Source organism: Lonchura striata, chromosome 3 (assembly GCF_046129695.1).
Source record: "Lonchura striata isolate bLonStr1 chromosome 3, bLonStr1.mat, whole genome shotgun sequence".
Classification (NCBI taxonomy): domain Eukaryota; kingdom Metazoa; phylum Chordata; class Aves; order Passeriformes; family Estrildidae; genus Lonchura; species Lonchura striata.
Genome location: NC_134605.1, coordinates 68,526,933 through 68,542,496, shown reverse-complemented (window position 1 = coordinate 68,542,496; position 15,564 = coordinate 68,526,933). Strand labels below are relative to the sequence as shown.

General features: G+C 36.3%; 1 protein-coding gene across 1 annotated transcript in view; it reads right to left on the bottom strand.

The window, feature by feature from the left end:
• The window catches only part of REV3L (REV3 like, DNA directed polymerase zeta catalytic subunit), a 114,559-nt gene that overhangs the window by 53,039 nt on the left and 45,956 nt on the right, over positions 1-15,564 (bottom strand). The window contains exons 4-9 of the mRNA XM_021555506.3: positions 14,133-14,293; positions 10,006-10,102; positions 2,106-2,200; positions 1,423-1,527; positions 374-458; positions 140-288 (exon numbers count right to left, since the gene is read on the bottom strand). Coding sequence (XP_021411181.2) covers positions 140-288; positions 374-458; positions 1,423-1,527; positions 2,106-2,200; positions 10,006-10,102; positions 14,133-14,293 — 692 coding nt within the window. The remainder of the gene's footprint in view (positions 1-139; positions 289-373; positions 459-1,422; positions 1,528-2,105; positions 2,201-10,005; positions 10,103-14,132; positions 14,294-15,564) is intronic.

The following is a 15,564-nucleotide window of genomic DNA, read 5'->3' as shown; positions in this document are numbered from 1 at the left end:
AATAACAAAAACCTAAACTAGTTTTTGGTTTTTCATAACTAACAGTCACAACTTCCTTGGCTTACTTCTGTTAATAGTATGAACAGCCAAACTATGATGTAGACTTATGCCTAAACAATTAGGATATTAAAAAACTCACCTTTGCTCATCTGTTTATCGTCATGCACTTCTACTGTATTAGCTGGTGTACATGGAAAGGCTTCAGGAGAAAGTACCTCAGAATGCAGTGTTAGCTCAGCAGAGAACTCCTCTGATCCATTACTGTAGTCTAATGATCCTGACAACGTTCTAGTTAATTGAAAAGCAAGTTTTAAATGCATATTTAAGGTTTGCATAGAATACTATATTTTATGACAAATGGCTAAACACTTACACAGAGAAGTCATTTTGCTTGAGAATTTCTTTAAGTCTCTTCTGAAAAAATTTTTCACTCTCTGTTGCTGGCACAAATCCACGGTCTTTAAAATTTGAAAAATATTTGTTATTCAGTTTTACTTGACCTCTCAACACAGAGAGCAGCTAAAATTACTGATTTTATTAGAAAAAGGCTCAAAGTTGAAGTGCCTGCTAATTTTCAGTGCCAAATCCGAGGGCTGACTTTCCAAGTGTATTAAAAAAAACTTTAAAATACTTCACATACTCCCAACTGATCTCATTCGCAACTGTGAGTATTGACAGGATTTACAAATCACAATGCAATTACCCCAAGGTGAGCATCCAAGAAAAATCAGTGAACACTTTTGAGAAGTCTGGCTTATGCAGCCTCAATAACATTACACAGAAACACAGGAAAAAAGTAATTCAGAAAGTAGTCTGCCATAGCCAGGAACCTGCCTCTTTTCTTCTTTCAATCCTCTGTCTTACTTGCCAAATATTCATATTTTAAATGAAATATGGCCTAGGTTCTATGGAGAATAGCCTGTTCACTCTGCAATGACATTGCAGAGCACAGTCTTCCCCGTGTAATGAATTTTACATAAAAACGGGACATAAAGACAGGGATTTGTCTATCCTATTAGAATTTTAATCTAATACCACCTTAGCTATAATTCTGCAGAAATTCAGTGGGACTGCCCTTGTGCATAAACTACAATGGAAACCTTCAAGATAAAGAGATTTAGTTTTGTTGATATTTAAATCCTTTCCATCATAAAGTATACAATCTTAACTACCATTATCACTCATTCTGTCTAGATTGTTTTGCAGACAGCTGAATCATGATGTTGTTAGGCGAGGTTACATCATCTTGCTTTAAAAACAGGAAAACACATACTGGACCATCACTAAGCTTGGAAGTAAAAAACCCCAGTATATCTAAAAATCCCCCAAACATGATACACCAATTTAAATTCTGTCCTCTTGCTTGCTTTTCATTCCAAGTTTTGGATTAACAGTTTCACTATTGGATTTTTTTTTTTTTACCTTGTGACTCAGGTGGCTTAATCTGAGAAGATTCACATTTCTGCCTCCGTCGCTGCTTTTCATCTTCCCATATAGCTTGCAAACCAGGGTTCCTGCCAATCTGGGCTGAAATATGCAATTATACATTAAGGGAAATCTGCCAAAATGACAAAGCATTCTTTCCCCATACTGGATTCTGACACTTTTCTTCATCTCTTTGTCATTCTAGTCTGTTGTTTTTTAATTGCCATTCCTGCCTTACTCTAGGATTTGGTATTATGTAAAAGTTAAGGTGTAAATTAATTTGTTTTCCAGATCTCCTATTTGTGATCTAGATCTTTGGCTTTTTCTTGTCTTCCCACCAAGTAGTGTATATATGTATATAGAGGTGTATGTACATATATATGCATACATGCACACATTATGTTGTTAGTATTTCCATTAGTATTTTTCCTATAGGTCTGAAACCTTCTATTATGCATTAACAAAAACCTCTTTATATCGCTCTGATAAGGCACTATTTTTATAAACTCTTTTCTTTTAGAGTTAGTTATTTTTTTAAAACTTTATAAATTTGGAGATCAACGATTCACTTACACTGAAATATGGATTGTGATTTAGCTGAGCTTTGAAAGAAGAGTGAACTATGACAACATGGTTTCTGTTCTAAAACCATTTTACATGGAAAGTTATTAACACTTCACCTTCAATATCGAGTTGATTCAAAATGTCAGCAGCTACTGCATCCACCTCCAATTCACAGGTACTTTGTGGCTCAACACCTTTCAACATTAAAGAGCTGTGACAACATAAATACCACAGATTAATTTTATCAATACACTGAGTTTGAAACATGCATCATCGTTTTTTCACTGGATTAATATCTAAAGTTATTTAGGAGTGACTGAATGCAGAATTATCATTTCCCATCCTCACTTGCAAGTCCTTAAACTAATGATCATATTCAAATCTAATTAGATAAGAACTCTGTACCTTCAACTTAAAGGGTTTAGCTTTTTCTTTTGTGAGAAGAGTTGGTAGATAACTCTGAGTACTAAAGCAATTACAATAATGTTCTTCTCCTCAAATACAAGACGAAATGTTCTATAGAACTCAGCCAATAGGACTAGGTGTGTAGGCAGGATCATACACCCAAAAAACACAGTGGCAAGGATTTTTCTTTCTCATACACAGTTCAGAAGTACTTTAACATTTAAAATTCATTTTTCTAGAGTTTTTTCTTTATTTAGCCTGGTGAATAAGAAAGGGAATATTAACAACCCAAATACTTGCTGGACTAAGGACAGCTGGCTGGATGAAGACTTGAAATACTAGAAACAGATTCAAGATTGCTGTACAATTATCTGATCACCTTCCTGCTGTGCCTTTCCAGATCTGCAAATGTCAGTGACATTCCACCCGTTGCTGTCAGTGAACAAATTTTAAGGAGTCCATGGAGGAAGGTAATAAACAGAAACCATCTTGTTAAAGTCCATTTACCCTTTAAAATCTTTTAGGGCAACACTGAAAATCCACTCCAAGCTCTTCAACTTTCAAGTAGAGCTTATAGCAATAGGACAAGAGGTAATGGTTTTAAACTGAAAGAGAGTAAATTTAGACTAGACATAAGAAGGGTGATGATGAAGGTGATGTATGATGAAGGTGATAAAATGCTGGAACAAGCTGTCATAGGAGGTGGGAGAAGTCCCATATCTGGAAACATTCAATGTCAGTTTACAGGGCTCTAAGAAACCTAAAGTAATTGAAGGTTTTCCTTCAGGTGTTCACTGCAGGAGGGCTGAACTAGATGACATTTAATGATGATTGTATGCACACTTTTAAAGACAATTCACTGCCATCACATCCCTCTGTTCCCAGTCATGCCATCAGCTAGGAAACAAGCCCACAATATGCTCAAAATGCATACTTTTCATGTCACACACTTTGGGTGTTCACTCATCAAAGGATTCAAACAGAGCTTTGCCTGCACAGGGGGCAACAGGAACAGGAGGCAAGCTGAACATTTTATTTTGATCCCACAGTAACAAACAACTGCAAGAGCACTAGGAAACAAGACTGAGAGAAGAGGCTGCAAGAATTGCTAGCTCCCTTTACAAAACCAAAACACTTCTGGGAACAAGCAAAAAGGACCATGATACAGAACGGTCAGTAACATCAGAAATGTGGGAAAGACTTGTCTTGACTTGTCTGGAGGACACAAAATCAAAGATCTGAGCTTCCCACTTTCACTGATTTCCTCTTTTAAAAGACAATAAAAGAATCCAAAAGCTAATGAGGGTTGGAGAGAAAGATGAGGAGCCTTTCTGTCAAAAACTTCAGTATTTCAATTTACATGGCATATTATTCAAATTAAAAACACTGAGATAATAACAGGCCTTTTCTGAAACAAATCTAGGATTTATCATTATAGTTGCCATTAACACTTCCATGCTGAAGGCAGGGCTGGCAGTCAAAACTGCACACTCTGAAGAATTATGTGGAAGCTAATAAAGACACCTGACACACAGTAAATTCTTCATTAGACTTGGGAGAATGTCTTCCCAATACCACTGGTTCATTAGCTTGGCATTTAACATCCTCGTCATGGCGAGCTGCTAGGCACTTGCACTAGCTGAAATCATGACGGTAGCACTACAAGCTTCTGCAACATTCAGCTAAGCCACAAAGGCCAAGAAGTCATTTGTTCCCACTTCAGGAAAACCCTTGAAGGGCATAGGAAAGTAGAGCAGCTTTAACTGCCCCTTCTAACATTTTAATTTTGTTGATTAAAACAAAAACATGAGGTGCTGAGGGGGAAGTACAAACTGCCCTGAAGTAGAGTTATTTAACATGGTTACATGCTGCGTTGGGAACTGGTTCATCTGAGTATTGCCAATAGCTTGGTCAGCTGTTAGGTTTGGTGCTTTTGCCCACCTAAAACAAATGTGTGCAATATACTGGTAAAAAACACAAAGTAATCGTATTTCCCATTCTCCCTGACACATTTCCTCAGCAGCTACAGTGCTGTTTTTAGCAGGTGAGAAGACAGCATGAAGTAGTCAGAACATGTCTAGTTTCCCAGTGGTAGTTAATTGAAAATATGAACTATTTCATGTCATTAGTAGTTGTAATGCCTTGGAAGATATTCAGAAGTGGCCTGTTCAATACAAATTGCTTCATACAACAGACTAATCACCTGCCTCACATTGCTTGCATCAGTTTTGCAAAGAAAAGTAGTGGTTTAGGTAATGCCAAAACCATGATTTGAGAGTGTCTGTACTAGAACAAGGTTAGAAAAGACAAATTACCAAGTCCCAGGCAAAGCTTTTCACAGCATCTATGTTCCATTTTGTAAGAAGGAATGTAAAGAGACTTGTTCACAAGATAAACCTTGTAATACAGGTATATGAAAGACAGGGTTAAGTGAGTTAGTGTAGAAGGAACCCAGCTGCAGATGAAAAGAAATTTTCTCTCTGAAGAAGCAAGATAAATCAGGGTTGTACAACACTGAGTTACCATGGCTAGGCTATTTGGGATACTAATACTAGTTAATTTTAAATTGCTTTTTATACCTACACACTAGGAGAAAAACTGCAATACAAAATCATTTTACTTTTGTATTAAAAGCTCCAAATACATTATTTTGAGAACAGAGAAAATGGTGCTTATTTTTGAAGAATGTAAGAGTTTGTTCACACTATCCACTGAGATAAAAACTATAGTTTCAGATGAAACTTGTGCTCAAAGAAACTACCAAGGTTTGTTTGGTTTCTCAGATGTTGAGACAATGAATTAAGGCTACATTCAACACTTTTTTAAAAAAGTGCTCATGCTCACTACATACAGCTAGGTAGATCAAAGCCCTTAAAAACCTTGAGAAATAATCAACAAGGTCAATATCTTAATTCACCAATATTAATGACAGCCTAAGGAAACAAGTTCTGAAATGACTGCATTTGAGGTATTTGTAATGTTAAACGGAACACAAGAGAAAAAAATTAACTCCATGGAGTATCTAAAAGGTGTTATTATTCAACTGTGCTGATAAGGACTCAAAAATTTCACATAATGATTTTCCATACTCTGTTCATGGCAGAAAACACGTCATTGTTTTCAGGATGTTCAAATTACTTAAATAATGTGCACATTGTATTAAAAAATGAAACAGCTAAATAAAAACATGCACAGGCTGACAAGCGAGAAAAGCAATTATGACAGTCACAAGCCTAGCAAAAAATCTGTAATGTTATATATCTGCTAGACTGTGCAGAAGTGTTATTTGTCAGATCTCTCCACTTCCATATAAACTAGTGTCTAATAGCAAATCTAGGATTTAAAAAAAGAAAGTGTTTCTCAAAAGCATTCTACCAATCATTCTGCTTTTAACACATCATGTCCAAGTGGTAGACTTGACTGGCAGATACTCTAAGTCTGATGCTTACCAGAAAGTTTTCTCAATGGAACTCACAGAAGTGTTTCATCATTTATTATCAGCTGCCTGAGTGGGATAACAAAATGTGTCTCATGTCCAGAACTCCTGATGTCAAACAGTTGGATAGCACTACTAGGTTCAGGTGACTGCTGCTCATTTTAGGATAGGCTTTGTAGGTTTTCAGTGCAATAACACTGGCAAGTATTATACCTAAAAGCCTTTCAACATCAGGGATTCCTGGGCAGCAGAGATTTCGGACATTTGTCTACTTGTTTGTCTAACAAAATCATTCTAGAATTACATTTTAAAAAATGTCTCTGGCTTAATACAGCGCACTTATCATAGCAGTGAATCAATAATTTGGAGATTTGCCAGGAGCAAGACAGGACATGGTCAGGTTGAATGCTATTCTCGGTAAGAGGCTGAGTAGCAAGGTGCTCTCTAGCATGAAAGGAGTTCAGTTACCAAGAAAATTTGACAAAGTTCTCAAATGCTTTTTGAAATAAGGAGCCATCACTAGCATTTACTCAGCAAAATGCCGCTCATGTTACACATGCAACTTTTAAACTTTGCATATTACCTTCCAGGTATCCAGAATTGTATTTCAGCCAAGTGATATACTGTGTTCAAAGTCAAGAAATGTCCAATCACTGTCACTGCTTGCTTAAACAAGAGAACTTGTTAAGTGCCACTTACAGCAAGGACTTGGCAGATACGTGTTAGACTATCCCTATAATGTATTCTTAATGTACACAAAGAATAATGAGTCCAAACAGACATCCTAGTCACTAAGAATACAAGACAGGCCTAGAAATTTTGTGGTCTCAAACAACATTTGAGTCTCTTTTCCCTTCTTGCTTTTTCTTGAGAGAACAAGTATTAAGTATACAGCTGAAAGGTAGGGAAAGACTGATGTGATCTTCATATCTGATATAAAGGACAAGCAAAGAAATTTAGAAGTTCAGTGATATTTAGAAGAAACTCCAGATGCTACTGAAAAGAGCAGACAAATTACAGTAAGTACAGTAGGTAAAATTACAGCAAGCAAAAAAAATTTTGCTAAACCATTAACAAAACATTTAAGTATCTCAACTTGAACCGGACAGAACTTGAAGGACTACACAATAAAGTGAGAGGACTGTGCAGGTATTGCACATGATGCTAGAAATGAATACAGCTGTTGATAAGTAAGTACGTATGTTGGGAATAGAGAGCATACTTTTTTAAGAAAAGAGAAATAAAGGAAGAAAGGCAGCTTTACAGATACTAAGTAATGCTGTAGCCTGCAAAAATATAAACAGTTGAGTAACAATCATTCCAGGAAACAATTAAAAGGGATAGGTATCTCATACTGTCTGGGTTAAATTTACCCTCAGTAAGGCTGATCATGACACTTATAGATCCATTAAGCCAACCTAGAAGCAAGTTTTCAAAATTTGAAAGGAAGTAGGAAGGCAATATGAAAGTGGCACTACAGTATGGATTTGATTACAAGAACACAGTTTTAACTTGATGAGTCCCACAAATAATCCAGGAGAAATTTTAACAGGCAAATAAATTTGTGCAGATACAGAACAGAGTAAAATCAGGACTGGAAAAGTTTAGGCTTTTTGCTTGGCTATAGCATGTAGGTCCTACAGCATGGGGAAGACAGTCATGCTAGAACACCTTAAGAAAAAAACTATTTTTCTAGACAAAAAAAAACATTTAACACAGTATCAAATGTAAACTATTTCAGTTGCAGGAATCATAAATGAGTACCTGATTTATTAAAGTATTTTAAGAGCTAACTAAATGTGAAATTCCTCTTGCTTATATAAAAAGGACAGAGCATTGATACAAAATGTGTAGAACTCAATATAGACCAGTTTCTGTGACTGAGCTTACGTCACATCTCATTAATACAGCAGTGTAGTAATGAAATATCCTGATAAGGCAAGCCAGTACACATACTGGATACATAACCAGATCTTAGCAGCAGAAAACTAAAGCAGGATAACTCAGGAGTAGAACAGTAAGAGGATGAGAAGAGAAACATCTTGTACTAATAAATCCCAAAATGCTCACAAGCCAAACTGGCATGATAAATGAAACTGTATTGGGAACTACCATTATCGTTGCATATGGTGTACAGAGAATTTGTGCGGCATATTATGTAGTATTCAGGCTTTACATTCAAGAAATAAATTCCTGCTGGTAGAAGTACAGCAAACAAATACCAAGGAAATGGAGAGCCTTGGTATTTTCCCCATTATTGTTAACATCCCACTTCTGGAACATATGTGAGTGCTGAAGGAGGACTGGTACAAATGAGGTGCTGCACCCTGGCTGTATACATGGAAGTGTGGAAGGAGGAAAGAAGACTTGTGGTTACAGCCATGAGGAGGCATCCTTGGTTCCTGCTCTGCTGAGCTTATCCCACTCTAGTTTTGACAGCCAGGAAGTACCACTTTGCTTTCTTTTTATCTACCTTCCCCAGATCTGTGTAAAGCAACATCAGATAATCCTGGTCTAACTTATGATCCAGCCTTTAATGTTTAAGTAAGCTGGCTTGTGGAACCAAGCCAAATAGAAGTTGAAATGCACTGTGAATGAAATATGCAGCCAAAAAGAAGAAACAGCCCAAGAACAACTGCACATAAAGTGACCAGAAGTTGTCAGATGAATGTTGTTGCAAAATCCCCTTAAAGCAGTAATAGAACCAGAAAATCGGATATAATCAACACAAGCTCATAGTTTTGCATGCTAGAAAAGCCTGAAGTATGGTTTAATGCACACATTTTCTATTAGGGAAGCAAATTCTCCCAGTACATAACAGTAGCAGGAAGTCTGGCATATTGAGCCCAATAAGCTCTTCAGAGAAGAATGACAGGATCCACCCAAAGACTGAGAAGATTACCAGATGACAGAAGGACCTGCCGAATCATTAGCAAATAGCATAAAGAATTAACTTGCTGTAGATAAACTATACAAATCAAAGTAGCTTCACATACTGGAAGTTTCTCTCCCCTCCCCAACTTTGGCCCAAAACCCCCAAAATTTCAGAAATATTTCATTTTCTTATAGAAGTAAAATTATTACAAATTACAAACTGTAGAGTAAAAATGCCTAGGAAAAAGGAAAAGCATGGGAGACAGAGATGGAAATTCTAAGCTGAGTTTCTTATGTAGCTACCATTTGAAATGGACAAACTGAAATTCTCTAGTAACACACTATTCATAGAATCATAGAGTCATTAAGGTTGGAGAAGTCCTCTAAGATCATCACATCCAGCTATTAATCTAACACTACTAAACCATGTCCCCCAAGCACCACATGCAAGTATTTTTTTAACAGCACCAGGAGATTCCACCACTTCCTGGGCAGTCTATTCCAATACCTGACCACCCTTCAGTGAAGTAACTAATATTCAATCTAAACTTTTCTGGCACTTTTATTGTTTATTATTTTAATTATTGTAAATTATTGTAAATTTATGTACATTATTTTACTTCCTATTTATTCTTATTATTATTTATTACTCCCCTTTCATCAGACCATTTTATTTTGTCGACCCACTTGTTACCTGCAAGAAAAGACTGACCCTCACGTGCCTAAAACCTCCTTTCAGGCAGTAACGGAGAGCAATAAGGTCAGTCCTGATCCTCCTTTTCTCCAGGCTAAACACGCCCAGCTCCCTCAGCTGCTCCTCACAGGACTTGTGCTCCAGACCCTTCACCAGCTGCATTGCCCTTCTCTGGACTCGCTCCAGCCCCTCAATGTCCTTCTTGCACTGAGGGGCCCAGAACTGAACGGAGATTTGAGATGTGACCACACCAGTGAAGTCACGTCAGTTAAGGAGGATTAGAAAAACACAATCTGTGAACTGATGTGTAAATATTCTCTATAACTATTAAGCTTGCTTCATCCAAGTCATAATTCCAAAACCCAGAAAGTAGAATTTTTCCCATTATTTCCTAGCTGGATTTTTACAACCATAAACCACAAAGCATCAGGTGACCAAGACTATACAGAGAAACTAAATAATGATAATTTGTGTCACATAATTACTTATTTTTTTTAACATGTAAAGCATATAAGGGTCCTTTATATGAGAGACTGGAACTCCATTATGTGCAAATTAATGTATATAGCAACATACAGCATGCAACAGAAAAATCTGGGATGCTGACCTTGGTATTTCATCTTCTTCCCATTCAATGAAAGATACATTGCTTGAATTTTCTGGCAAATGAGTTCTGTGATGTTTACTTACACCTGACGTGTCACCTAGGGAAAAAGTAGAATGAGAAATTAATTATTGTGGCAATATTTTTTACAAATATCATTGTATAACTGCATTTATTATTTAATATTACCAATCCACCTGCTCCTAAAGAAGAAATAGCACTGCATGATATCATCTTCACCCATTAACTATGCTATCATATAAATGATCTAATTTTATATCTAACACATAGACACACTTATAGGAAAGAAAAGTATACTTCCAACACACTGACATTATTTGAACTACATTTGCTGCAATCTAGTCATATCTTAGCCTAAATTCAATCTTCTATTTGTGAAAATTCCAAAAGAAATCATACACTTTGATGCAAACTTCAGGATTTCCTGAGTCCACAGTTCCAATCTCAATGGAAATTAGAAGCCAAAGAAAACACTAAATTCTACTTGATAGTTTTTCTTATTTGTGAACTGGAAGGGAATATACAATACATTCCAGATACAATTGTAGTAGCAGTAAGTGGAAACCTGAAATGAAGGCAGACATTGTCTGACCTACAAATAAAGAAAACACTAAGTTTGCTCAGAGGCCTCCACATAAGGAAGTGTGCTCCAAAATCATGCTCGTAAAGTCCTCTCTGAAGAATTCCTACCTTCCTTGAGGTCTCCACCTGAACCCTCAGTCTCCAGAGAAAGGAAAGACAACATACACAAGATATAGCATGAGACAGAAAAAGGCCCAGGAATTGAGTTGGAAGAAGGTAGAATGGGAGAAGAGCTTGAAAATTACTCAGTCTCCCACTTCTACCTGAAAGACCAGCTTGAACCTTGAATTTTCTAAGCTATGGTGGTGTCACGCACTAGCAATTTTTGGGTATTAAATTTGCTTTTCAGCCATAGCAAACACTCCTGCATTTGTTAAAGTTACACCAATTAATTCAATTGTCAGAGGTCTTCAGTAATTAAATATTTATTAGAACATGTATTTTTATTCTAAAAATTCCGTAATAGTCTTTCCAATGTGAATTCCACTACTTGGAATATAAGGTTTAGGGATACGTCATTGCAGCAAAAAGCCCTAAGTTACTACAGAAGCAACTGGCAGGCACCATGCCAAAAGAACCTTAGAAGCTACAAAAAGAACCTACGAGCAGTAGCTTCCTTTGGTCTGGAACAATTCCATATATTCCAGACCATATATTCCAGCTTACTGCACTCAGACTAGGTTCCTGCAAACCCTGCCCCTACATCAGACTCTTTAAGTGTACTGAGATGGCACAAAGATGTGGCATTCAAGTGGGGTGAAGACACTCCTGTGCTTATGCAGAGCCAGCTCACGTTTCAGCCACACCTGTGCTGTTACAGTCTGTGCATTCCATGCCTAAGCAGCTGATTCTGGAAAGACAACACAGAATGTCTGATCCCATTTGCACAGATCCAGCTGAAACCTAGCACACCTTACTGTCTGTGCTGCTCAAAACTGATGACTTGTCCTGGGCAGCTAGTCCAGGAAGAAACACAGACATGTTTTTACTGGGTGGCACATCAGCTAATTCTCCATATTAAAATGTAAGCTGACTATGCATGGAAACAACTCTTACTATTTTTTATCTGCAACTTGAAATAGTTGATGAAATGGGACTGAATAGTTGTATATTTTAAAGGAAAATACATCTGATAATCTATGCAAGATTATAGACCAATAGGTAAAATATATACTATTATTTTTAAAAATTATATGCATTTCAAATACCAGTTTCAGTGGATTATTCCCTTTCTTATTCTCTATCATTGCTGTTTTCATATATTTCTAAAAATTGAGGCTCAAATTCCTGCATTAGTTTGTTTATTCAGTAAAATTAATCATAGGGATAGGAATTTAAGGATACTCAAATATTCCTTCTCTTGATATAAAGATCTTTAAATACAGTACTCTTGATATAAAGATCTTTAAATACAGTAGCAATGACACATCAAGGTCTTTCAGAGGCATAATACAGAAGCAGATTCAGCTACTGAAAATAGAAGTTTTGCAACAGTTACAGTGGTATGTGGTGCATGAATGAATAGGCAGCCTTCTTCACGGCCCATAAAGACAAGGATTTGAGGAAATTAATTGCTGCACCTTCTGGATACAAGCTGATGAAGGCAGAATGTTCCTGCTACAAGAAATCTGCATACTGACCTCTGTCAGCCTTCAAAAACACTGACTTATCTCAGTGAGAAAAATACCACTATGAACAGGCTCCTGAGGCTTGCTTGCTTACACTGACAAACACATTAATTGCCAGACTCATTTTTATTATCATCATCTGCAAGGGAAGTAAGGTAAGTGTTTGCTGCACATCTTTTGGTAAAGGCCTTTACTGTTGTCTAAGAAACAATGTCTGGCCTGGCCTGTGTGATACAGCTGTACCTGACTGAAAGGAACTTACACAACACAGAGGCTGAGGAAGAGGTAGGTAAAGTGTGTCAGGTGTAAGCAGAGGCTGTGCTTCTGCACTACTCCAACAGCCTGAGCTCAGAGAGGGCTGCCATACAAGGACAGGCTCTTGACAGCAGTGCCTCTGTAAAGCTGCATCAGGGACAAACCATTTGTCACTTGGCTGCTGTGCCAGGAGCAATAAACAGTGATCCTGTGCCTGGGGACTCCAACAGACTGAGCTTAGGCTACTGATGCATGTGTGCTGTGGAGCCATGCAAAGCAGAATGAATCTTCCTAGGAGCACTGCAGCCAGCATCTGTTCAAGCCAGACAAGGTAGTGTCATTTTTCTCCCTTTATTTTATTGGATTCTTCCCCTGTAAGAATAGCTAAAAGTCCACTGGTCTCAGCCCATGCTCCTCTTCCACCCCCTTGTTCCCATTCAAGACTTAGATCTCTCATCCTTAAATAAATTATGAAGAAGAATATAAACAGCTTATGTTTTTCATCTACCATCTGAAAGAGGGAAAAAAAACAGCTATGAAAAAAGAATGGAAGCAACTATTTGATACAATTACATTGCATGTTTCCAAAAGACTGATTTGAACATCTGGAAGATTAAAGGTACCTGACTGTATTTCCTCAGGACTGAAATTCCTGAAGATGCTCTGTCCATGGCAGAGCTTTTGCCTTCCTACAGTTCTGACACGAGAAAAAAGTGTGGCCTATTGTTGGGTATGAAAAGAGTATTTTCTTTCAAACAAGAATTAGTTACAACTAGTATAATAGGCTAACCTATTGCCATATGAATATACATGCATAAAAACAAGGAGGAAATTCAGCATGATTATTGCTCTGTTTTTACAGAAGGATATTTCACCGTTGCTTTCAACTTTTGCTTCAGCTGTAGGAACTATTATGATTTAAGTAAACAATACTTATTTTACTAAACACTATGTATCATAGGTATACTTTTCCTACTGTAATCTCTCCTTTATAATGAAGAATTTAGAAGAATTAGGGATGTTTTCACCAACTTAATTTTATGTCAATGGTAAATCTGAAATGCCAAATTAATTTCTCAAAATTATTCCTTTGCTCATACACTAATAATTCAAATTTTACCTTAGAGCAAATGACTTTTAGCACAAACTCAAGCATTTTAATTTAGAACAGAACATTGTCATCACAGCAAAATCATTAGCCATAATTTTGTAAAGACACTACTGCAACAAAAAAAAAAAGAATTTGAACTGATTTAAGAATCAAAACCACAAGAAAATAAAGCAACAATGCTATTATTTTATCTTTCATGTAAATTCTTCAACTAAACATCAACAATTTTTCATCTTCTAGAAAAGAGGTGTGGTCATCTTGTGAAATGGTCACAGCCGCACTGCTGACAGAACACATATTTCTTGATACACAGCATCTCATTTCAGGAAGCAAGCTCTTCCTCACTCCCCACACAGAGGCAAAAAAAGCTACATATGGACTTTGTTTTGACACAGAAAGCAAACTTCAGGGAAACAACATGATACTCATCAGCCAAAATAAAGCAAAAGCTTGACAGCTAGTGATGTCTTGTTCATAATGGCAGCTTTTAGCCTTCAAAACAATTATTTGGTCTTAAGAAATAAACACCCTACCTTTTCTTCTTGCTTTTCTGAATTTGACAGCAGCCAGGTTTATTAAATTCATTCCATATAAATTGTAGTCTATAAAGAGTTGGAGGAGGTAGGGAATATGGGCTTCATGAGGCTGGTAAGACTTGTTCATTATGGCTCCACCTTGCAGAAGCTCACAAACTCTAAAAGACAAATTGGGACAGAAATAAAATATTATTTCAGTACAACAAATATACAAATACAATACAAATATTTGTATTTGACTTTATCAAAATATAGAATACTTAGACATTTTAAATTTTGCCTCAGTTGCATTTTTAACTTAAGAACTGTGTTTTTGCAATAACAGATGAACAAAAATTATCTCTGCTAATAATGATACAATATTTGTGTGTTACTGGCAAAAGAGACTTGAATCCTTCAGCTGAAAAAACTACAAATTCTCTGAAAAAAAAAAAAATCCTACAATATCCTCTTCCTGCAAGTGAACCAAAAAACACTATAGGCCATGGAAATCTTTCAACAGACCTGTGGCAGTTGTATGCTTACTCAGCAGTAATAAGTCTGAAAGTCTCTCTAGTTCTCGTTGACATATATATGATACATAAAATGTCCTCCATGTTTTCAAGCTATATACTGTATACTCTGAAGCAATATTTTAAAACTCTGCATAAGGACAAATCCTCTCTTTTAAACAGCTACACATTAAAAAATAATTGCAAGTATTCCGATAACTATAAACTGGTACAGAAAGTTTTTCTCAAATTAACAGCATAAAACTATACAACAAAGAAAAGCACTACGAATTTCTAAATGCAAAAAAACTGGGATTAAAAATAAAGTTTTATACTGAAAAAGAAAAAGAATAATTTAAGTGAAGTGTCAGTCCTTATTTGGATAGGAGTAATTCAAACATAAGAAGCTTCAAATTTTGAAACAACTGTCCTGTCATCCATTAATACAGAAATTTTAAACCATGCAAAACTTCACTTGCCTAGAAGAAAAATCAGACAATCCTATCTTATGTTCATGTATGGGACCTTTTTAAAAAACGTTACAGTATGTAATAGCACACACTCAAGAGATTTCAGTTTATGCTTGGGAAATAATTCCTCCTTATTTATTCCTGAATTTACTGCAGCTACTTTGACACTAAGATTGAAATCAACAGTACTTTCATACAACAGAACATAACTCTATTGAGAAACAGAACCTGTCAAATAACAAAAGTTATTCAGTTTTCCAAGTAAATCTTAAATTTAGTCATTTTTATTGGAATTAAAGCCTACCTAAATTTATTTCATAACAAATGAAACAAAGCTATATGAAAGAAAACAGCTACATTGTTTTCCTTAAAAGTTACAGGAAATGTAAGCTGATGTTAATTTGTTTACATGTTCACAAATTACAGGAAACATAAAACAACTAAAGGCAAGTATGTTTTGGTACTGCC